The 24,412-nt window shown below is 40.1% G+C and overlaps 1 protein-coding gene and 1 long non-coding RNA gene across 4 annotated transcripts in view; both read right to left on the bottom strand.

The window, feature by feature from the left end:
- CNOT10 (CCR4-NOT transcription complex subunit 10) overlaps positions 1-432 on the bottom strand; it is a 32,957-nt gene extending 32,525 nt beyond the window's left edge. For both annotated transcript variants that reach the window (XM_051612896.1, XM_051612897.1), the window contains exon 1: positions 328-432. In XM_051612896.1, coding sequence (XP_051468856.1) covers positions 328-349 — 22 coding nt within the window. In that variant the 5' untranslated portion in view covers positions 350-432. The remainder of the gene's footprint in view (positions 1-327) is intronic.
- Positions 433-1,473: 1,041 nt separating this feature from the next.
- LOC127381922 (uncharacterized) lies at positions 1,474-24,374 on the bottom strand. 2 transcript variants are annotated; one of them, XR_007888825.1, is made up of 3 exons: positions 24,029-24,374; positions 4,462-4,657; positions 1,474-2,861 (listed from the first exon to the last, which is right to left on the bottom strand). It is a non-coding gene; the product is annotated as an uncharacterized LOC127381922 (long non-coding RNA). The 2 variants fall into 2 exon arrangements; XR_007888826.1 differs by having other exon boundaries at positions 1,474-4,657.
- Positions 24,375-24,412: the final 38 nt, after the last annotated feature.

Here is a 24,412-nt window from a genome sequence, read left to right as displayed (position 1 = left end):
AGAAGCTCAACTTCTGCAGCCCACCCCCACCGAGCCCGCCCAGGCCAAGAGGCTGCCAACAGCTCCGCCGCCCTCCCGTTGCGCGGGGCTCGGCCAGGGGATGTCCCCGGGCCCAGGCCCAGCGGCAGCTCGGCCAGGGGATGCCCCCGGCCGGCCCCTCAGCCCCACGGGGGCACTACTTCCTCGGCGGAAGAAGAAACCGCCGCCGCGGACCCTTCTCCTTCCGCCCGAACCGCGGCGGCACTCCCCGCCCCCCGCGCGGCAGGGTATCGCTCCGCACCGGCGGCGCAGGCCCGAGGCGGCCCCGGCGGCCGCCCCCGCACTCACCCGCAGCCTTGTCCGCTGCCATCTCCCCCGCAGCGCCGTGCGGCCTCGCAGTCCGAGCACGCCGAGAGGGCCGAGACTCCCCGCGCTGCTGCGCCGGGCACCGACCGCACCACCCCCCCACCCACCGGCCGCTGCCCTCCGGGACTACTTTACCGCCGCGGCCGCCCCCCGCGCGCCGCGCCCGCCCCGACTCGCGCGCCGCTTCCGGGTTCCCCGCCGCCCCCCCGACGTCCGCCCGTTGCCGGGCACCGGCGCGCGTGACGTCAGGACGCCGCGGCGCCGCCCCGGATGCGCGTGCGCGGCACCTCCCGCCCCCGCCGCCATCTTCCCGCGGCGGGCGGGCGGGCGGGCGGGGCTGGGGGGCCGGGCCTTTCCTCCGCGGGTGCGTCCCGGGCTGACGGGCAGGCGTCGGCCGCCGCCCGGAACGGGTTTTTATTTTACGTGCTGTTAAGGTGTCTGTCGTCACAGCAATGAGGGCAGCTAAGGCGGCCTTGTCTCCTAAATGCCTTTCTGAATAGGTGTTTGAGCCCCCTGCGATGGCAGGGGCTACAAGGCTCCCCGAGATTCCGGTCCCTCGGAATCAAAACCCCAGGGCGAGGCGCCCTTCACTGCCGTTCCGTGAATGCCAGTTTCCGCCCCCGTGCTCTCCCTGCCCTTCCCCCGAGCCACAGCGGGGCCCCCCCAAGGCGCAGCTTCCATAATGTTGTCATCTGTTCCTACGGGAACACCTTCTTCCAATACCTCTCCAGACATGGTTCTCCAAGACTTCACCCCCCTTTCCTTATTCTTTCCTGTTAAACATCGACTTGTTTTCCTCCTAGTGACACGAAGTGTGGACAGACCCGATCCTGATTAACAGCGTCTTCATTGCGTGATTTTGACCTTGTTGCCAGGGGGACAATATCTGTCAAGAAAGACCTGATTTGAGGATGAAATTTGTCCTCGGGGAAGCCGATGGCAAAAGTGATTTAGCGGCAGGAGGATTTCTCCTCCCCAGTCTTCTGGCAGTAGGCCTCCAGCTACAATGTTTTCCCTGACTCTACTGTCAGGTACCTCAGGGAAGTCAGGTTTGCGTGGAAAGGTGATACTTGGTTTAACAGGGGGATACATTTGGAAAGAAAGAAACAGGCATCTAGACACACCAGCTCTGAACACCTTTAAACCATCACAGCTTCTATTGAAACAGGCCCTGGAAAATGAAAGATTTTGAAAACATTATTTCAGGAGTTTCAAGAGCACAAGGATTTTTTCACTTTGCAACTGAAATTCTGAGTATTCCAAATTATGCTTAATGAATTTTATTCATCACCACTTCTCCAATTCCTCTTCACTAAACACTCATCTTCAGACTTTGTTTTAGACATACATGTACATGAAAGAATCCTGAAGTCCTTATTTCTAAGTATCTTATCCCAAGTCTCTGAATTTGTTGTATCTTCTTTTACAAGAAACAGATGCTGGCCCAGACTATTAGGCTGTATTTTTGTTAGAGAGTATCTGCCAATAAGGCCATAATACCAAGCACTCTTAATATGTACATATTTACTAATGTCACTATTTATGGTGACATTTTACTTATTCTTTAGTTCTATGCATATTTATATACACATAAACAATAGAACCTATAAAGGCAAAAACACTCTACTACTTGTGTAACTGCATATTCTCACTGCCTTTCATCAAAACAAGAAAGTCACTAAAAATCCACCCAGAGTGACAGAGCAAGACTGCCTAAGGTGGACCTGATCAGAATGTTCATCTCCCCCAGGTTTGGTCCAGTGTTTATTGCCAGAATCAAAGCAGCAGTCTGTTTGCTGCAGAGCATGACACATCAGGATGGGCACCAGAAGGAATTTACTGTTCCCCTACTGCAGCTTTTCTTTGACAACCTTGTCAAACCTCATTCAGCTTCAAGCATGGCAGTCCTGGTATCCAGCTTCTCATCTCTTCTACCTCACGACATCTAGAAGACAGTCGTAAGAGTTTGCTTGATCCCTCATGCTCTGATTTTACCACAGGGCTTGTCTACCTGAGGGGTACTTACAGCAAACTCTGGTATATTTTCCAGCACCATTTTGCCATATTTGTGGCTTGAATTCCAAAATAAATATTTTTTTTCCCCGTTTCTCAGGCACAGAGCTATTTTTGTCATCCGGCTTTTTTCTTTTTTCAGTATGGATGATTTAAAAAAGGAACTTAACACAAATAAAATTAGGTCTTCCCCCTCTATTCCCCCTCTAATTAATAATAACATCTTCTGTTGCTTGAGTGTGTAGAGAGTAATTAAGGAAGGGAAAAGACACATGCCCTTCATTAGCACTACAATTCAAGCATACAGTCATGCAATCAAAAATGTTATTGACACTTCTCCTTGAAAAATATTGTGATAGCATCACTACATCTAAAGGCAGAGGAGGCAGTTTCTTGACTACATGTGTGCATAATTTGCATTCTGCCTGAGATACAGTAGTTCTTGCCAAGTGAGCAGATCACAGGAAGAGTCTCTGGTCTCAGTCAGGCAGGTACGCCATCTGCTGTGGAAGACACAGAACAAAGTCAGATACCATTGGAGAGAACTTTAAAAGTGTATGAATAAAACACTTCTCCTAAAATATTACCTCTCCTGGAGTTTTGGTTTTTCAGGAGAGAAATGAGCATAACTCAGGCTTTTAGCCCAAAATGCAGTTCAAAACAACAAACATGGTACAGAGATGGGCAGATTTTTCCAGGCTTCTTTGCCTGTTTCTAGGCTACATCAAAAGGACGCAACAGGACTCAACTATAAGGTGGAATGTGCAAGGGGGGGGCGGAGGAGAGGTGAGTTTCAGGAGGAATAAAGCATATCTGCCCACAGACAGGGAGCAGTCCCCGCATCTCATTCCTCCCTTGTACAATACGTCCTTGAGCAGACTATATTCATAAGAAGTAGGCCAGGGTTTCTCGTCTCTGATTTTGGGCTAAAAAGGCAAACTTCTCAAGGCTCTGTTTTAAGTTCCTGCAGACTCAAACACAGCAAGATAGCAACCTCCTACCCGGCCCTGCAGGAGTAGATGTAGATAACCTTTCCACTGATCATACCAAGCAAGACCTGTTTAGTAGAGAAGAAAATCAGGATTTGTGACTTTGCCAATCAGTGCCAGACTATAGAAGAGAGAGCAGAGTATGGCCACCTCCGAAGGGAACTGTGGAAGTCACCATTCTTTTGCCAGGTATAACAGTATGGAAATCTCAGCAACATTCCGTTTACCTTGCAAATTCCAAAATACAAATGGTTTAACGCAAGAAATACTTTATCTGTTACTAATAGGGCTTCCTGTCCTCTGTCACTGTAAAGTTCAAAAGCTTTTAACCCGTAGGTGGCACTATCTAATAAAGTAAGGTGTGTTTAAATACTATTTCCCCCCTACAGCTGCAGTTCTTATTTAAAATGTAAACTAGTGTAAATTTGAATATGTTGAATGCAGCTATTAGTCTCAGCTTGGCAATCCTTTTTCTGAATCTGTCTCTCTAAGTCAGTAAGAATTACTGCTGTGAATCTCATTTAAATACAGTATTTTTGCTTTCCGAGTGCTATGCAATATATTTTCCTGGAAAATTATGGTGCATCACAAACTATTACAGTTTTTGTTCCCTCTGTGAACAGAGAATAAACCAACATAGGCTGTGTTTACTTTAGCAATTCACTTGGAGCAGCAGCAGTTTACAGCTGTAAACGGCTGGTGCTAATGTTCCTCAACATCTCCAGTGTATTCTCACACAGAGGTTATTTTGCATCAGGTTATACCACCTGTGGTACCCCAGTATCACACATCTCCATTACACATTCTGAAACTCCCTGAAGTAAAGTGCTCTTTCAAAACTTCATCAACCACAGGACTCCTAGGAAGCAGCATCTTCCCCTTTCACCTGTCTCACAGAGAGACGTTCCACACCTGCCTCCACTGGCTACATAAAAACTTCACAGGCAGAAGGAACCCTCTAATTTTTCTCACTCCTACAGTTTCTGAGTGTCAATGTTTTACTTGTTTCTGATCTTGTTTTCCACTGAGATTCTGGAACATGCATTGCTTGGTGGTGGAAGGGAGGAACATTAGCCTTCACCCTGCAGCCACAGTAGCAGTGCCAGGGCAATACCTTGAGTGAGCCCTTCTCAGACAAAAAAAGCGAGGCAGAAAATCTTTCTGGCAATGCTGTGACGCTGTGATGGCTTTGCTCACAGTCAAACCCAGATGCTGAGCCTGGGAGACAAGCAGACAGGCAGGACTTCATCATCACTGGGATGTGGAAAGAGAAGAAACTGGTGCAAAACTTCTGGGTACAGAGGGTGCCACTGAGAAACAGAGAGAACAACGGAGCATAATTGAGTTGGAGGAATGATACCACGATATCCTCAAAAAATTTCTGATTCCCCTTTTGAAAGGAGGTGCTTGTCTTTTCCTGACATCCTACTACCTGATAAATAACTCCCTCACGACATCACATGCCTCCCCCTTTCCTCATTCTATATCTGCTCTGATTTTGCTTTTATATGGTATTGTTATGTATTTTCTCTCCATTTGGCTCTCATGTTGCCTCCATTATCTTTTTCTGTTAATGGGGTTTAAGTCCAGGGATCACCCAAATTGTGCTCTGTTTTATGGCTTTCTTAGGATAAGGAACAAAATAATTATTTTACATCATCTTTGTAATTTTTCCCTTCTGGTGTCATCCAGAAGAAATCTGTGCACACAGCCACAGTTACACTGTAAACCAAGGTAGTTGTGAAAGGAAAACTATACACACATCACCATACATTTTGGGTTGTTCGCTTTCCTGTCGAAAAGGCTCACCTAAATCTTTTGGAATATTGGTTTCCACTTAAATGCTCAAATTGTCAGAAAAAACTTTATTTCAACAGAAGTCTACGAAGACCCAATCCTTAGTTTTCAGAGGGGTAAAATTTCCAATGTTGCACAGTTAAGGGCAAAAGCATCAGGTCTCTAAACCACTTTGTGATTACATCAGTGCCTTTTAGCACAAGCAGGAACTGATCTATCTGTAACAGTAGGATGTCTGCATGACATATGTATTTCTGTCCAACCCCTCAAGCACGACTTCATGACCTTGTACACTGCAGAGCACTTCGACCCTTTCTGAGATGGAGAAATAGAAAGTGAATATACCTGTGTCAAATCAGTGGCTTTGAGTAAACACTAGTTCTTGCAATCTGGTCTTCCTGTGCCAGCCTAAGCTGATACCTACATGTTGTAGGGAAGTCTAATGCTTGATGACCTTGGTATTGCAACAGTCAGGAAGCTGGAGTTTACTGAAAAATTGTTTTCAAGCAGGAATAGTCTATAAATCAGAAATGGAAATTTACCTACATTCTTACTAATGGCTTGTTTATTCTCAGTTTCTCCAGACACTCCAAAGGAGATGGTTTCTCTTTTGAGAAGTTTAAACCCACTCTTTTTTCCACTAAAGATACAAATTCAGTATTTTGCTGATAAAGTCTATATGAGATATTGCAAAGCTGAATGAATGTGTTCAGCACAGCTTTTCTACGTTCACACAGAGCAGTAAAATTTTTGTGTATGTTCTCATTATGCTTCCTTTTTTAAAAAGTTCTTTCAGGCATTTAAGTCACTGTAAAGTATTTTTTTCTCCAAAACTTTTAGGAACTTAAGAACATGAGATTGAGTGTATTTTTTGTGTCATAGAATTTGCTGAAAGATGTTAAGATTACTCTGATGAAGTTACTTTCTTAAGAGACAGGAGTTTTTTTAATATTTTATTTTCCTAAAATAGTAAGCTTCTGTAAAACTTGCATCTAAATGCCTTCATAGCGCACATCTGCAGACCATATGAAGATATCAAATTTTACTTTGTTGTGAAAACCAACAGGAATTACCAAATTGGGAGCCACCAATGTTCTCTGTGTGAGACTGTAAGGTCCTGACTCAGGCAGTCTCAAGTTCCAAGTCGAAACCTCAGTGTTTAATGATACAGGATTAAATATGAAGTTTTTATCTTTTCCTATTAAACTTTAATTTGCTATGTTACCTACCAGGAATAAGACATTATATATCATCCTAGATGAATCCAGGACAAAAATTCCAATCCATACAATGTTTTTCTTACTTAAAAAGATCAATGTAGGTTTTACTTTGTTTCAATATTTCATGTTGACTCTTCTGGTTTCTAATATATTTGGCTGTAGTAGTAATCTCTGAAAGCTATTTTAGCTTCTTTTTATCAGTCCCTTCTACCTAATCTAAGTCAGTTGTAAATCAACGTGGCTTCAAAGGAAAGAGGAAAAAAATCATAATGAAAATAGTTACATGTTCCAAAATGTTAAAAAGATGGAAAATGGAAAGCTATTTAAAGAACAAAACATGTCTCAGGAGCTAGAGAATCTCTGTGGACTGACATATGGTAATTGCATGTCAGCGTATGCCCGTGCTGCATGGATCCATTTGCTAAATTCTATTTGTGTCCAAAGTTGTAGCAAAAAGATCAAGTTCCAATGCAGTTAGAAAAATGTAAAAGCATGGTGATATGTTTCATTTTGAATTCTCTGCAGAAGCAATCTGGCACGTTATTTGTTCCTTCCTCTTTCCCTGACCTCTGAGACCATCCTAACAATTAAAATAGATTTGCCCATCCTATCTTATATTAAGTTCTGTCAGGGAAGATGGGACCAACACCAAGATTAACTACAAAACAGGCACTACAGACTTTCTGAAGTTTGGACTATTTTTGGCCTCTATGCGAGAATAAAACTCCAATCTCTTCAAGTTGCAGGAGGAAAAGATAAGATTCAAAAGGTGCGGTGCATGCAAATGTGGGATTCAGAGAGTGGAAAGTTTCAACTCCCTCCTCCAGATCTAACAATTTAACAACCTAACCACTGAGTTATTGTATATATTTTTTTCTGGTTTCTAGACCAGAAATCCCATTCTAAATCTGCGAAATCTCCCTTTGGAAAATTTTGCTGAAGTTAATACAACTTTAGTTTCAATCAAATAGAAATACAAGAGAAATTTCCAACACTAATCAGCTGCAAACTAGCTGTGAGATACAAGCTAACTCAAACTCTCATGTTTCCCAAGAAACATTCCTTCCTCCATCCCAAAGTTGAGAATAGATGTTTGTTACAGTTCTAAGTGCCATATTGGAGCTGCTAAACTATATGTTTGACTACTCTGGCAACTAGAAAAGTAGGTTATCGTGAGCCAGAAATAATATCAACAACTAATAATAGTGAATGTTGTGTAATACTTGATGGGTCTAAAATGTCTTCCATTAGTCAAGTGTTAATGAAACGTGAGCATTTTACTTGAGGGTACTGCATGATTGTGAAATAGGTTTGAGTCAGAAAAGAGACAAAGCTGTAGAACTTCCAAGTGTAATACAGTGTTGTCTGAGTCTCATAGATAACTTAAATGGAGTATGTACTTCCTTTCTATGCAGAAACACATGGTGACGAATTTAAATTCCTAGTCAGAAGGTGAAGGGATGGAAGCTTCTCTCAAGATAAATGCAAAATAACTTTGCTAAAAGTGTCACTAGATTGACACTGCTATACTTAAGATGGAAAATTCACCCACATTTTTGAGTCTCAAGTATGAATGAATGCAGCAGAACAGTGAAGCAATCATTTGAGTTTCAGTAAATGGGACACAGGATAACTACATGTGTCAAGAGCTAGAAAGAGAAAAGCTACTTTTAACATGCATAGGTCCTGGGATTAGACAATCACCAAATTTCTGCCGAGGATTGTTGCACTGTTATCAGTTGAGGGTTATTATCATAACCAAACCTGGTGGTGGTTGAGGAGAGGCTATGTGATGTTAACTGCAGTTTCTGCTTCACTGCATTACCTTGTAATGACATTAGCACATATTTTACATTCTGTGAGGGGAACACTTCCCTCCTCCTCTGCTGCTAAGAAACTGTGAAGAGATGAGATCTGACACTTGAAAATGCTATAGTGCTGTGACCTCATCAGAGTACAGGATAGTCTTAGTGGATGCAGAAAATTCAGCTGCCCAGAGTATTTTTGCTTTGTCTGGCTGGTGTCCTACCATCTGCAGTATAACCTAAAATACAAAGCTGCTTCCAGACAGCATTGCTTTGTTATTCACTTGCCGTTACTAGCCTTGTCGAAGTTAACTGGATTTATGACATGGTCAGATGTTTATTTCTTGATTCTGTTGTCCCTTGCCTTACAGGACACACATGCCAAGGAAAACTACAGTACATCTAAGCAAATACTAAAAATATATTAAGAGATACATGGACATGCTGTCAACATTTTAGGAACTGAAATGTAAGGAAATATGTGTTTAAAATACATGTTTTTATTCTAATTTATGCCAATATCGTCACTTAGGTCCTGTTGTGTCAAGATAATGAGTGCACTTTAAATTATTTTAATTTAAATATACCCACAGCTCTCCAAACAGTCCAATATCACACTCATTAGTTAGGTCAAGCATAAATGCCCAACTAAATCTTACTGTAGATGAATGCTATTTTAGGGAAGAATGCACATAAATCACATAAATATGAGGTTACACTTCCAATAAAATATCTTAGTTTATTAAGTATTAGAAAAACCTATACTGATTATTAAAGCCACTGCCTACAGCCATAATTTCATTTCACTTTCCTTTGTGTAATAACTTTTATCTTTTGTATGAGATAACAGTCTCAGACTATATAACAGCTCTTATGCAATCCACTTTCTAAATCTTTGGTACTATTACTAATGTAATATTTTGCTGTAAACATTTAAAAATACAATGAAAACCAGGTATCAGTAACTATGATAAACATTAAGTGATTTAAATCAAAAGCCACAAATGAAGAGGACTTCATTTATATCTGCTGCAAAAAGCATGAGTATGGGAGCAGTTTCATCAGAAAGGATTTATTCTGAAACGCAGTCTATCTGATTACAGAAGTTGTGACTGGACAAGAGGCCCATATATCAACTTTGAGGTTAGATACACAAACACACTCACACCCAGAGCATACAACTTTGGAAGTCACAGTGGATACAGTAAGTCATTATACCAGCCTTTTCTTCAGGCTTGGAACAAGAGTCTATCAACCACACTTTTGGGGTACAAAGAACATATTGAAATATCTGAATATTCATCTAGCTCATTAAGCATGAGCTAAATTTAATTGATTTTCTAAGATATTAAGAGCAACGAGAGAGGCAGAGAGAGACAGATTGAGAAAGCAGTTAATCATCGGCTTAACTTTAAGTTTGTATCTAAATCCTCACGAAGCCAACAGCTACGCAGTTGAAGCTATGCCAGCATGTAGCTGAAGGTATGACCACCATAGTCTATTTTATATAAGCGTGTTGTTTCAAAGTTTGTAAGCAGAAATGGAGTTAAGCAACTACTTTCAATCTGTAAATGTTGTGACAAACATGTTAGCAAAGTTTTTATATTGACTGGTGCAAAAGAAGAATAAAATCAAAGAAACTAATTGTCATTTCAGCAAGAAACAGTGTGCATGATGTATCTCTGTTTCCTTCCAATTTTATTATTAGCATAGCTCCAATTATTTCAATACACACAGAGCTGGAGTAGTGCAGTGGCAAATTAATTGAGCTTGGTTTCATTTTGGATTGCTCATTGCTAAATGCTCAATGTCAAGCACCTCCACCTCAAAACAGTGTATTAGTTAAGAAACAGGGGAAAAATATGTTTTGGTTGTTTCGTAATTATAGTGCTTCCATCCTTCATATTGATTTTGATGAGTCATTGTTCCAATCAAAGAAGGCAACATTTGGTTCTTCAGTTCTTATACTGCTCAATAACACTGTATAAATAATGAGATTATCTATCTAGATTCTGAAACTATTATTCTACCTGACTAGGAACTTCAGTAATGGACTTATTAACTTTAGTGGGATAAGGTGTGAAGTAAAGTTACTAACTAAAGTTGCTGAAGAAGTTATTAAGCTGGAGAAAATCTACCAGAATGTCACTTTTTAAATAATATAATTGTTTATATTTGACAAATTAAAGAAGCATTATCTTACGCTCTAGTGTATTAATTAAAAATTCTTCATTAAATGTCCTTCAGGGTAATGAAAAAAAAAAAAAGTAGCAACTCCAGGCAATAGTTTATAAAATATTTGGTGTATCACAACTGCTTTGTTACATGTTCTTTTTAATATCATTATTTAGTTTCAGTATACATCTGTTTATTTATATCTACTAGCAACCTACAAGCAACAGGTGGAGCAGAAAAAATAGTTCTTCTCCAACCATGTCTACTACTGTGAAATTGATTTCACAATACAATTGATAAGTTTTATAACAAGCTACATAAAATACAGGGAACTATTAGAGAATAATCAGAAAAAGAAAGCAAAATTTCTTTTTGTGATTTTATTATTTATTAACCTGTTCAAATAATGGTTAGCACTTACTTTTATGCAAACATGTGGAGTTACAATCCCCAAAACTTCACTAGCATTGCTCTGTGCTATTAAAATTATACTGTTCTCAGCACTAAAATGATAGGAGAAAAACCATTCCAGTTAACGACCATTTACACATAATCATAAAGCTTATTAGCTTTTATTTATTATTATAGTCCTTCTATAATATGTTATTAATACAAAGGATGTATCAACTACCATTAACATCTACCTGATTAAAAACTGCACGTTAGTTCACAAGATATGGCTGAGGTCTGGTTGAATCTAAAATATGACTAGAGATTTGCATGAGAAATGAGAAAGTCTGTTAAGATGAAAACCCAAATCCCGAAACAAAACCTACTACTCAGAAGCCAAATTTCAACTCAAACCAGAACATCCCTCTAGCCATGCTGTTGACATTTTGTGTCCTTTCTACATGAACCTTGGAAGCAGCACTGTAATAAAGTGATGTGTAAAATGCATCCATGCCCCCCCTTTTTTTTTTTAGATACAAGGTCTTCCTCAGTGACAGGAATAGGAAGTCCACTTATAAAACAATTTATTAGAAAACTAATAAAAGCTGCCACAAGATAAAATGTCCAGACTTGAAGGCTCCTTAACCTACAACTCTGCCAGGAGACCGTCCGTACAACACATCACCTCACGACAATGGGGACCCTTTAGGTGGAACCCAAGAGGAAGTCCATCTGGCCACCCTCTAGGAAGAACCCGAGAGGAAGTCCATCTGGCCACCCTCTAGGAGGAACCCGAGAGGAAGTCCATCTGGCCACCCTCTAGGAGGAACCCGAGAGGAAGTCCATCTGGCCACCGGCTCTGGAGCCTGCAGCCCTGGAAGTGCTGCCATCCTTGACGCAGAGGCAGCTGCAGCTTTTGGAAGGCTGGGCAATCTGCCAAGTGGATGGGAAGATGAGCTGACAGGGAATCAGCAAGTTCCTGGCAAAAATCTGACAAGCTTGGATTCCACAAGATTTCTTATTTAAAACATAAAAATGCCAGTTTGTATTCATACAAAATTACTAAATAATTTATATTAGGAAGTGCATTTTGAAAAAGTTCATTTTCTCACTCTAAAATATACGCCAAGTAAAATTTACCCTGACAGTTTTTCATCAAGTTCAGATAAAAACACATAAGCCTAACTAGCAAAAAAAAAAAGAAAAAAAAAAAAAGCACTGAAATAAGTAGAACCATATAATCTACCTGGTAAGTCCATGCAATCTATTACCTGCATAATGCAATACAATGCATTGTATAAATTCTGCAACTAGTTCTAAGAGACATTGCTGAAATATCACATGTATCTGCTTAACTGTAGCATTTCCTCAGGTAGGCCAGGGCCATGCACAGGCAGACACTGACTATAAAAATGGTTGAAAATGTTTATAATTCTCCCAGACTTTTGTTGACTTCTCCTAGATAGAATTAGTAAAAAGTATGTGATCTCCTGATTTAGATCAGTATGAAGTTATCTCAGCACAAACTTTAATACACCTCCAAAAGTATTTTAGACATGAAGTAGCATATATTAATGTTAATGGAGTTATGTTGCTTATTGTATCTGAGCTAGATCCTTCAGCTTGGACTGTGTAAGTTTGCTTGCATACTCAGAAAATCAGGAAAACCAGCTGTCCTTCCATTGCCAAACAGCATAATAATTAAGTAACAACTACTTAGATCTTGGATTAGATAAACTCTAAAGAAGTTCCACAGCCTTTCTTTGTAAACTATTATTTTAGGACTGAAGGCTGAACCCATGACCAAGTGGGTGTCAAGCCATGACACAAGTACCCACTGCTTTGCGGTCAGGAGCTCATGATAAGGAATGATGACAGAGTTGCCCCCGTGAGCACCTGCATCTCACTGCATTTGGTTTACAATATTCCTCCATCACTTCAGAATGAATGCAGGATTCATGCACTCATGTAAGTATTATTTAGCCTGAGGCCTTTAACTTGGGAGCAAAGAAGCTTTATGCCATGTTGTGTTCCTTCAGCTCTTAAAATGGCTAGAACCAGTTTCAACTGTTATGTACACTCTGACTTCTGCTTTTTTCAGGAACTTAAAGAATCTTTTAAGGAAGGTAGGAATCACTGTAGCAAAGAAGGATCCACATCAGGTATTTTGTCCCTTGCCAACAAAAACATACCATATATGTACAATACCCTTTTGCAACCCCAAATTTCTGTTGTACCAGTACAAGACAGAGAGAAAATACCAGGAAAATAATCCTGGTTGGAAGGGACCTTGAAGATCATCAAGTCCAACTGTAACCTAAACCCACCTACCATAACCTGATCTACCTGTTCAGTGCTTAAATCATGTCACTAAGCACTATATCTACACTTCTTTTAAACAATTTCAGGGATGGTGACTCCACCACCTCCCTGGGCAGCCTGTTCCACTGTCCAACCACTCTTTTGGTAAAGAAATTCTTCCTAATATCCAGCCTCCCCTGGTGCAGCTTCAGGCCATTTTCTCTCATTATTCACTTGAGAGAAGAGGCCAGCTCCCACCTTCCTACAACCTCCTTTCAGGTAGTTGTAGAGAGCAATTTAACTTCTATGACTAAGGAAGAAGGTGAAGGTCAACTCTTCTTCCCTGACAGCCAGAAGGAATAACAGAGCATAGAGGCAGTCAGTACACATTTTAATTGACTGCTGTGTCATGCACTCTCTGGAGCACCAAGAGGAATTGTGCATTCCTTGTAAGGTTTCCACTATAGTGAATCTCATCTATTTCACTCCCTTGCTAGTAATACCTAACAGCATACATGCTCATTCTGTATTAGAATATAGCAATAACTCTGTAAATGTGGAAAAGATCCACATTTTCTGAAGTCAATGACTGCAGCAAGCAAAAACCGTATCACACATAAAGGACTACGCTGCAGGAACTGGTCAGACCATCTTGTGGAAGTTGAGGCCTTTTCTAAAGGGAAGGATACCTTTATTTCATGCATTGGTTTAAGCTGAAATTCTTTTTCCCCTTACATGCCCTTGGTCACTGGCATTTTTCACAAGAAAAAGCAAATTCTGATTCTTCATGGTCTGTAAGGGAAAACAGCTGCTAGTTATAATGGGGGTTTCTCGAGCACTTGGTCAACCTGAATCTTCATAAAAGGTTTAAGTACCTCCAGCCTGTATTCCATCTGTCAAAGCAGAAGCAAATGCAACCTAAAATGTAGAGTAGGTCCAATTTTTAGTGTGTCAGTAGAAACAGCCTGCAGTTATTTTTAACTGTCTTGGAAAGCTTAACAGGCAGATACACTTAATCCTTTAAAGGATTTGCAGGTATTCATAGCTTAATAAGTAAGCATAGTGGATTAAGCCAATAGAGGACTGTAGACAACAAGAACCTTTACATGCTAGCATATAAAATAAAAATAACAGTTTCTATTATATACTTTTTTCTGACAGTAACACACAGTATGTGCTAGAATCCATACACCAAAGAAATAAAAATATTGAGTAGACCCATTAAACTCTACATGTGTGATAACTATTTCATCCAATGGTTGCCTTGTTTTCCCATTATCCTACAAATCCTTTGAAAAGCAGAACTGCATCCTGAAAATCAATTAAAAATGCACCTACTTATGCAATAAATATACAATGAAACTAAATGAGTAAAAATTTTAGAAAGAAGAAAAAAAGGATGATGGATTTTTTTTTTTATAGGTCAGGTTTTGTATTGCTTGTATTCTTTTATTCTTAAAGAAATATGCACAGGATTCAGGATTCACTGACATAGGCATGACTGTGACATCTGGGTCCCTCAATATATTAAAAAATTATGTGGAAAAGTACATACATAATAAGACAAATAAAAAACTCAGATGACACAAAACTATTAGTCTGAAGAAATCGAAAGCTGGCTATGAAAAGGTTCAGAGGATGGTTCAATACTGAATGGATGATAAAATGCCAGAGGCTATTCAGTGGCAGTAAGCATAATGCTCATCAAGAGAGGAAGAAAATACACATCTACATGGGTTGCTACTCATTATCACCAGGAGAGACATCTGAAAACATCTGGTACTTAAAGAAGCAAACAGAAACTACACAAAAAGTCTGCCCTGTGTACATGCAGGCCATAGACACATTACAAATACTATATGCACTTCAAGTCATTCCATTGTCAAAAAGGTTCCATAAGAATTTGAAAAAATATCTGGACAAGGATAAGATAGAGACATGTTAAGTAATTAATTTTATGGAAAAAGTGAACTGGAAACAGTTATTCACTAGTTTTCACAATATAAATTTCAAAATGCAAGCACTTTTTTTGGTAATTAACTAATTTTCATTCAATACTTTGAGTCCCAGACTGTACATGGATAAAAAACAAATAATCACAACTTCATGAATTCAGCAGTTCTGTACAGTAGATCAGCACTAACTATTAAACAAGAGTCTTCTAGCCACTGAAGGCTAGAAGGGCACCATGAAAAAATCACTATAAGCATGAGTGCCTCCATGCAGTTTTTCCATAAATATTTACTTACTGAGATAGGATACTAGGTTAGGTGGACTTTTCATATGGCTGAATTTGGCAGTTCTCAAAGTCCTCATGAGAAAAATTACTGAAATCACCATGTATAATTTTTGCCATATTTTTACAGGAAATTTGACCAGGATCTCCCTGGTTCTCCCACTGTTATTTAACATTGTTTCATTAACTGTACAGCTACACATTTTCAAGATTACATACTCTGGGTACCAGAGAACTCACTGCTTTCACTCCTCAACCCTGTTAACTAAAATATTTATATGAAGAATAGTTTAAATATATGTACAAAGATCAGATTATTACTCCATAATGTTGTCATTAGCAATTCAGATTATTCAATAGTGGAATTACTGTTGACTCTGACCTTGAACAGAACTGTGAGACATAAAGGAACACAGGACTAGAAGGGAACTCCTGATTTACTGCAAATGATCCATGCTGATGCTTGCAGCCATATCAATTAATTCCTTTCAGAAACCAACCCAATCCCCATTTATAACTACTCGATCAGATGGCAGTCCCAAAGCATCTGTGCCCCAGCAGAAAATTCTTTTTAGTTTTTAGACTCAGTGTATGCCTAGCTAGCCAATGACTTACACTCTTCTGCTAATCCTGTCCCTCAGTTTAAACAGTGCTTTTACCTCTCTGAAGGTACATTCAGAGAAAGAAACCATATCTTCTGTTTATACTCATTATACCTGGCTAATCAAGTCAAGCTCTCCCACAGCGCCTCTCTCTAACGACGTAGTATGCAATGTGAAGAGGTTCAAGCCAACTGGTACACCACATCAGTCACTGCAGACACCCTATACCTTCATGCCTCGTGTTCCAAGGGCTGTATAGATATGTTAGCACATTCCCTTCAAGCCAATGTGCCCTGTCACCAAGACAGCCAGTCTTCCTCAATGTGTATTTAATGCCAAACTAATGTAGCTGTACTAATTCACTTCTGGAAATAGTTCAGTGGTGGTTAAATAAATTATTTCTATACCATACTTCATTGTGTAGTGTAATAATGCTCCCAGTCTCACACTGTGCACTTCTAATCCCATGGATCACTATACTGTCCTTCTATTCACTGACTGTACAATTTGCCTTTCTGGAATGCAGAATTTCCATTGAACATACTCTAATTTTTTTTCATACACATCTAAGTCTATGATAATCTTTGACATGGAAACTGATAAAGAATTCCAGAGTTCGTACCAATATTTTTGCTGGAATGCTTAGCCCTAGGATTCAGCACAATGACTCTGAAGCTTAGTGATGACCCTGAGAATGACAACACTTCCTATCATCTTGAAACAAACATCTCCTTAATATAGTAGTGGCAGATGACTGATATCATCATCACAGAGCTCCTAGAAACAGCAGTAAATTAAGATGGACAGGACACTTGACAATGGCTCCATATTTATTTTTTCTTTTTAAGAACAATATATCTTAATTCCTCACACGTTTCAGTTCTTCCCCTACACAATCCAATTTCCTTACCTAGCCTGGACATCCTTCATTCTTCATAGCTCCTCTGGCTCTGCTCCACACTGCAGATTTGTTACTGCAAGTCACTCTGATCAAGAGGCACTACACAGAGAACACAGTTTCAGGAAGTCTATCACTTATCTGACTGAACACTGTCATATGAGTTAGCACTTCCATTTGAAATGAGGAAGGGTAGGGATCTAGGAGTGGGAATGAGAGCAATTGCTTGGACAGGGTACTCTATCCTGACACAAGCATGAAGTGAAGACAAATGCAAAGTTCAACATAAATCTTAAAAAAAGGATTTGAGGGCAGAAAAGGGCTCCGAAGCACAGGGATGTAGGAAAAGCTTTATCACAAGCAAAAATATGAGAAGTTCCAGGACCCTGATGGCACAGAGTGACTTGTGGACAAGAGGATGAGAACCATTCATGTTTTATAGATTAATCAGAAATGGTGAGAGGAAAAAGACACAGTGGATTAAAAGAAAGGATATATAGAAAAACATTTTAAAGGGAGACTTAAAAAAAAATTAGTAGTCTTCTGCACAAATTTAAATTTAGTTATTTAATATAGTCACATAATAATAGCTGTATTGCATATCTATTCTACTGAAAGCAAGGCAAACTTAGGAAAGTTGAACATACAGACTATATGTATTTACTACAATTCAAAACCACAAAATATTTACTTTCAAGTAATTTATAATGGTTACAACTTGCAGCCTTTAACATGTATTTTAGAAATCTATAACACACCTGAAATCAGACTGTGTAATTAGAGAGATAACTGTACTAGCTTAGCAGAGGAAGCAGGGAAGTGGTTCTTCCGCATTCCCTTTTTGCCATCATGATCCACCTCCTACTGGCAGTGTACCTGGCTTCTGTGTTCCTCACATTTTGAAGACACGAATGAGTAAAAGGAAACAGCCTGCACAAAGTTTCTGTGCTTGACTATCCTTCCACACTCGTTTTGTGTTGCTTAAGAGAGGTTTCACTGGATTTAGTTCAAGTCAAGGAGAGAAACAACCCCACAATGTGCCTCACCACCACAGAACCCCTGTACCTATGCAACAAGCCTTAATGTTCCCAAAGAACATTTTTAATATCTGTCCAAAGGCAAACCAAAGCAATGAAAGATTTCAGGTGCAATCTGAATGTGATGTGATGTGAACCAGATAATTTTTTCACCTGAAGTGCCACTATTAATCCCTTCCAAAATACGGAATGTTTCATTAATAAACATCAGTACTCAATTCAAAACCTTCAGAGTATCTAGCTAAAATACTTCTCTGTATTCCTACAGTCAAGGCTCAGCAAGCTTCTACTATAGATCATAATTTTAAAGAGAGATGCTAAACTGGCAGCTTACAAAGAATTTGGAGGGAAAAAAATATAAAAATAAAAAAAACTCAGCAAATCCTAGTGAGAAACAGAATGCTGGACAACTATAAATACACAATCTTTTGACCAAGCTCCCTCTCCCCCAAATTTTTTATAAAATAAGCTATGTTAAATAAAACCAGAATATTTTTTCTTTATCTTCTTTGGTACTTCTACTCTCTCAGGTATTGTTGCTGTAAAACAGTTTCATACCATGGTACTTCCTGGAAATTAAGATTTTATCCTTTTTATTTACAGCAGCAAGATTGTAATAAGAAAGTGTTTTTATTAGCCATAAGGTGCAAGATTTATTCCTTTATTGTGAGTAAATAAATCTACAAAATATTCCGGGCTTTATTTGTATAAAAGTCTGAGTCACATACTTTAAAACATAGATAAAATTAACATTCTTTTAAAGAATCAGTTCATCTTCAGCTACATCCATAGACCAGCTTCCATCACAGATGGATTAAGAATTAAAGAGAGCTCTCACATGAGTGCAGCTTCACTGAGTGAGGGGCAGGGATAGCAACCTGGGAGGGTGCTTTGAAAGGGGCAATAGCAGAGCATCTGTTCCTGTGTGCATTTTCTTCCCACACATTAAAGAGAGAGATGCATATGAATTGTGTACAGTGTTTATTTTTGGTTTGTCAGGCAAGGGCCTGTCCCATTACTCTTTATCTCAAGGACAGCTACAAATTGCCGGTGCTGAGATCTGGTTTTCTCCACTCATTACTCAGTAACCTCTGCTTAGAAGAGCATGTTTACATAAATTACTGCAAGCTAACCTGAGTACAGGTTTACACTTTTTTTGCAACTCTGCAGTAGTTGTCTCTACGAACATTCTCACTTTACAGTAAGTGGAAGGTATCTTACCTTATTCTCACTAAAGACAAACACAAATTTCTTGACAGATAACTTGAAGTAACGTGCATGAAGTAGCTACCACACCACAAACACAGATCCTTCCTTGTTTTAGGTAAGCTATCCAACTAGCCATGGCACCTGACAACCAAGAAACCAATACACAGCAAAGCAGCTACTTGGTAAGCAGTTACTCAGCTCCCTGAGGTAGAGAATTGACTAAAGGAGCAGAATTGTAAAGAATGTACGAGTAAGTGCCTGCTGCTGACTGTCTCTACAGTACATGGAGAAATTATTAATCTGTATGTATTTCTGCCTGAATAAACAGTAACACATTAAAAAAAAATTAATTAACTAAGGCATTTCTCTCTTCGAAGAAATTATCCTGCTCAGAACAAAGGAACAATCATAATTCTGCTGTGTGGCCCTTCAAGAGCTGAATGTGCCTTGAGAGAGACTATACCTGGTATCCTAATGAAAAGTAAGGGCATTCAGTTCTTGGCTGACCAGATCCTGCATAGTTGTCTTCTATAAATGCATAGCAAACACATATTTTTAATCACCAGCAAGACATAAAGCACATTTTAAATCCTGTTGATTCCAAGCAAATCTAAAGGTCTAGTTAAACGTATGTCTAAATTGCTCTGCTGCACAAGGTTAATAAATTGAAAGGAATAAAACATTTTATCTGTGAAATAAAAGTCCTCATCTCCTTTTCAGCAGGCCATCATACTCTGCTCCATAAAATTAGTTAGCTCTGCACATCCTTAACAATTTACAGTGCAGTATGTAGAAAATAAATTTAGAAGTGATACATTGCTGTATGGTCTGCAGAGCATATATTACCAACCAGAAAAAGACTTCATTGGATGAGTAACAAGACTTCTTACACTTGTCCAAATTAAAAACAAAAATGTGATACACAAAACTGGTCATAGTCTAATATTTCTTCTGGGTTCATCCCATTAATTTTCCCCGAGACTTGTTTGTTATTCCGAAGTATTATCCATACAGTTTATATTAACAAATTTTAGCATACTGATTGAAATACTAATTCTGTGTCGACATTAACTATTTGCAATTTGTGTATTGTCAACTATTGAACTAAGTCACACAATATTTTTTCATTTTCTGACAGAATAACTTGAGCATGGTAAACAAGAAAATAATCAGTAGTTCACTTCCAAGATTAAGTTTCAGCTGACTAGCTGTTAATACTATTAAAAAGATAGTTTCAAAAATCATTACCATCTTCATAAATGCTTTCTGAATATTAATTGCACACAAACTCAGATCAACAAATAATGGAAAATCATACTTGTCTCTTTTTAAGGCTTACTTTTGTACTTTTTAATAAACTACAGCCAAAGGCAACAAGACATCTTGTTGGAAATTCTATGTATTCTGCTTTTTCATTGTTGCCTTTTCAAAGAGACGCTTTCTGCACAGTGAACTACTAGTATGTATTGAGCACTGTGACCTTTATGATTTTGCTTTCAACAACAAGGTCAAAGCTAAAGGCAAAATCTCTCTAACAACCTAAAATGGATCTTTTAAATGTAATTGAACTATAAAAATTCATTTCCATAGGCTTATGAAAAAAATGCCCTCTAAATTCACAACCAATTTTATAGTATTTGGCCACTGACAATACATGCAGACAGAGAAGATGGCCCATTACTTTTTGGATTTCATATAACACTAACTCAGTCAAAAGTTTTTTTCCATGGAGACAGCCAAGGAGACCTATGTTAAGAACAAGCAGAGGGGTACAGAATAATCAAAGCATATCAGGAAGTGAAAAGGCACAGAACTTGAGAGAAACTGACACTCCAGTTGCTGCAATTGCTAACCAGCTGTGCACAGGGGGGGTCTTCTCCTGTTGGTCCCTCCTGGGTCAGCATGGCATAGCTCACAGCTACACAACTGACTCCCTCTCAGGGTCTACACTTGGGCATCACCCAAGGGCAGTTCACAGAGGGATGCAGATCTTGCCTGTGCTAGGAAATGACATTATTTTGCCAATGAAAAGTTGTCGTAGTTTTCCTTACATACGCATGTCCTTATGCCATTGGCAATGTATTTCAAGTTAAAACTGTTGCTAACAAGAACACCTGAAACAATGTTATTTCTCATAATAGTCATTGAACCAGATTCTTCATTACCTTTGTTTGTCTTATATAGTCGTACCTACCTCTGCAGGTGTAACGGTGACGGGGTATAAGATACTATCAAATCAGAATGGTGATTTAAAGAAAACTTACTTTAAACTTGTAATTTAAAACTTACAATTTGATAGTTGCAGAAGGCCTTAGATTAATGCACCTGGATAAATAGCTAAAGGTTGGGGTAGGAGAAAATAAGACTTTTATGTTTGCTGGCATCATTAACAATCAGCTCCTGTTCACAGTTACCTCTTTGAAAAGGCTGCATGAACAGTTGTTCCTATACATTCACAAGATCATTTTGCCAGAGCAAAACTTATTTTACAGGAGAGAAAAGGAAATATTGCCTTACTGATTCCGCCCCCCCCCCCCCCCCCCCCCCCGCCCTTTTCTATGTTTGCTTCACCTTCATTACAGGCTTTTCCTAAATTTCCTCTTCCTATCATGCTGTATAGCTAACTCTATGAATAATTTAATTAAGATACTGTACCAGCATACTGCACAGTTAACGAAGACTTCATTATCCCAACATTTTAATTTCCATCTTGATTTTTTTTACCCTAACCTGAGAGCATGATGACCAAGCATTTCCTCTTTCACCTTTTCCTCTGCAGCTCCTGAGAGAGAAATAAAATGGAGAGGAGGCAGGAGGAAGGGATTGCTTCTGGTAAAGGTAGCAAATACACCACACAACCCTCATCAGAGATGTCAGGTGTAACAATCTGGTATGCGAATCCTCAGAGAATATTGATTGTACACACCTCTTTCAAAGAGCAAAACCCTCCATTACAAGGGGATGAGACAGTGAAAGCCACCTTAAAAAGACTCCAGAGTGAAAGGATGTCAGAGGAAGCAGGAGAGGAGAAAGAAAAGAGGTGCTTGCTCTTTCACCATGAATAATCTTTGGTAGATTTACAATCACCAGATATCTTTCTTTTTCCAGCTAGCAACATTAAACTCTGTAAAAGCAGAGGAGCAGGAAAACTGCACTGTCTTTTCTTGACAGCAGTATGTTCCTTATTCAGCACAAAGCAGTGTGCTTTTATTATCATTCTTCAGCGTAGCCTTTTATTTTCTACTCCTTTCACATATTTAAATATTACTTCCTGTCATACACATTCTAGTTTCAAAGAAGTCCTAGAGGAATATCATTTACACACACCAATTTAACATAGTTCACATGTGAACAGTATGAGATGGAATACCATGTGAAGTAATGAGCAACATGAAGTAGTTTAACACTCATGAATTTCAGTGCCTTTGTGAGGCCCTAAAAACTACTTCAGTGAATTTTAGAGATTTCATACTTTTCACTAACAGCTTCACAAAACTCTCAAGACCACATACCAGGATAAACAGCAAACTTATTTGTCAAATTGCGTTAAAACCAATGTTATCCCTTTGGACTGAAGCAGATTGTTAAAAGTTTGGACTCTTGGAAGTTGTTTCAGTTAGGAAATGCATTGTAGAACCCGATGGGGTTTTTTTCCATTCTCTTAGGACTGCAACTTGACTTGCAGTTGATCTGACCTAACCATTCACTGTCAGTGAAAGGGCATTCCTGTCCCATCACTTTCCAAATTGGAACTCCGTCTTCCTTCTGCTCCTCCTCTCTTTACTCTCTGGTCAATTTTGTTCTCCAGCCTTTGTTCAGCCTCTGCCACTCATCAAACCCTTTCCACAGGCTGATTCAAGTCACTACATTGGAAGAGTTCTGCCATTCTAGTAATCAATTTCCTGCTATTCTAGTGGTTTAAACTGGTTGATCCAACAGTGATGAAAACCAGAGACAACAGAAGAAGGGAATTCATAGAAGACCACATGGAGAGAGGGGAAGTGAAGGGAGCAGAAACTCCCTCTTTCAATTGCAGGAAGCTAATTTGCTCTACTGTCTTGGGAAAACTTGGGGTCATGCAGCAAGTGTTTTTTCTTGGTGGCTTTTCAGCAGCATTCCTGTATTTAGTGGTCACTGTTTACTAGATGACACATCTCCACCAAAAATTTGCCAGTTTTCTGCATTCTGTCCACAACAAAATACTTATGGCCAATAACTGTGCATCTGTTATGGCAAGTACCTGTAATTCAGTATATGGCTACCATTGTTTCAACTATTTTATACCTAAAGGACCCTATTAAAATTTACTGTCATGAATGGTGACCTACCAGTTCCAACACCTGATCTCTACTAAAGCAACATGTGAAAGGAATGTCCACAGTCTGTGCTGCAAAGCAACAGAAAGTAATGGAAAGAAACATAGGGATTAAAAAAATTTACCACACACTCTCCCCCCACCCCCCCAGTTTTAAAATGCTACTTAAAAAAGCAGTCTCTCCTGGAGGAAAAAAAAAAAATGAACACAACAGGAAGAAACTTCAGTACAAACTGCTGCCACACATAAGCTGCTAATACTGTCACTGCCTTTCTGTACGTCGAGGGAATCTGGGAACGTGCACCCTTTGTTTGACAAGGACACACAAGCAAAACTATCCTGTATTGGGTTTTCCCTGAATTGTAGGGACAAAACTCACCCATTGTGGTTTTTATAGAATGTAAAGCCAGTTATGTGCTGCCCTAGCAAACGCGTTCCCTCTGTCAGCTGAGGGAACAGAGCTGCCACGCCTGCTCCTTCTGGGACCCCCAGCAAGTGCCCAGTTGTGAAAACGATGATGATTCGATCCACGTATTTGTTTTTTCCAAACCTACAGCGATGCTTTCGAGAGAAGAACAAGTACCGACTAGGCCTGTCAGCGAACATAAGACCACCAAGCTCCCCCCCCACAAAAAAAAAAAATAACACCAAAAACAACCCCCAAAAAAGACGGGTCTCACCCCCAACCGCACTCACTTGTCTCGGGTGCGAGGCGCTTCCTCCAGGGCTGCGGCTGCCCGGAGGGGGCACACAGCACTGGGCACACAGCAGCAGCAGCAGCAGCAGCAGCAGCTCCCGGCAACACCGCGCCGCAACAACCGGCACCGAGGCCGCCTGCCCCGCCTCACCGGGGCCCGACCCGCACCGCAGGCGGCCGCAGCCAAAGGCCCTCGCTCTCCGCTCCCTCCCCGCGGCCACGCGCGGTGCCCGCCTCCCTCTCCCCTCCCAGGGCGGCCGGCGCAGCCCCGGGGGGGCGGCGGGAGCCCCCCGGCCCCGGGAAGCGAGGGGCGGGCGCTCCCCCGGGAGCAGCCGCGCACGGAGCCCCCGGGGCCGCCCCGGGCCCCGCCCCCCGCCCAACAT

This window comes from Apus apus, chromosome 2 (genome assembly GCF_020740795.1).
Source record: "Apus apus isolate bApuApu2 chromosome 2, bApuApu2.pri.cur, whole genome shotgun sequence".
NCBI classification, from domain to species: Eukaryota; Metazoa; Chordata; class Aves; order Apodiformes; family Apodidae; genus Apus; species Apus apus.
This window is presented reverse-complemented; position numbering and strand designations above follow the sequence as displayed.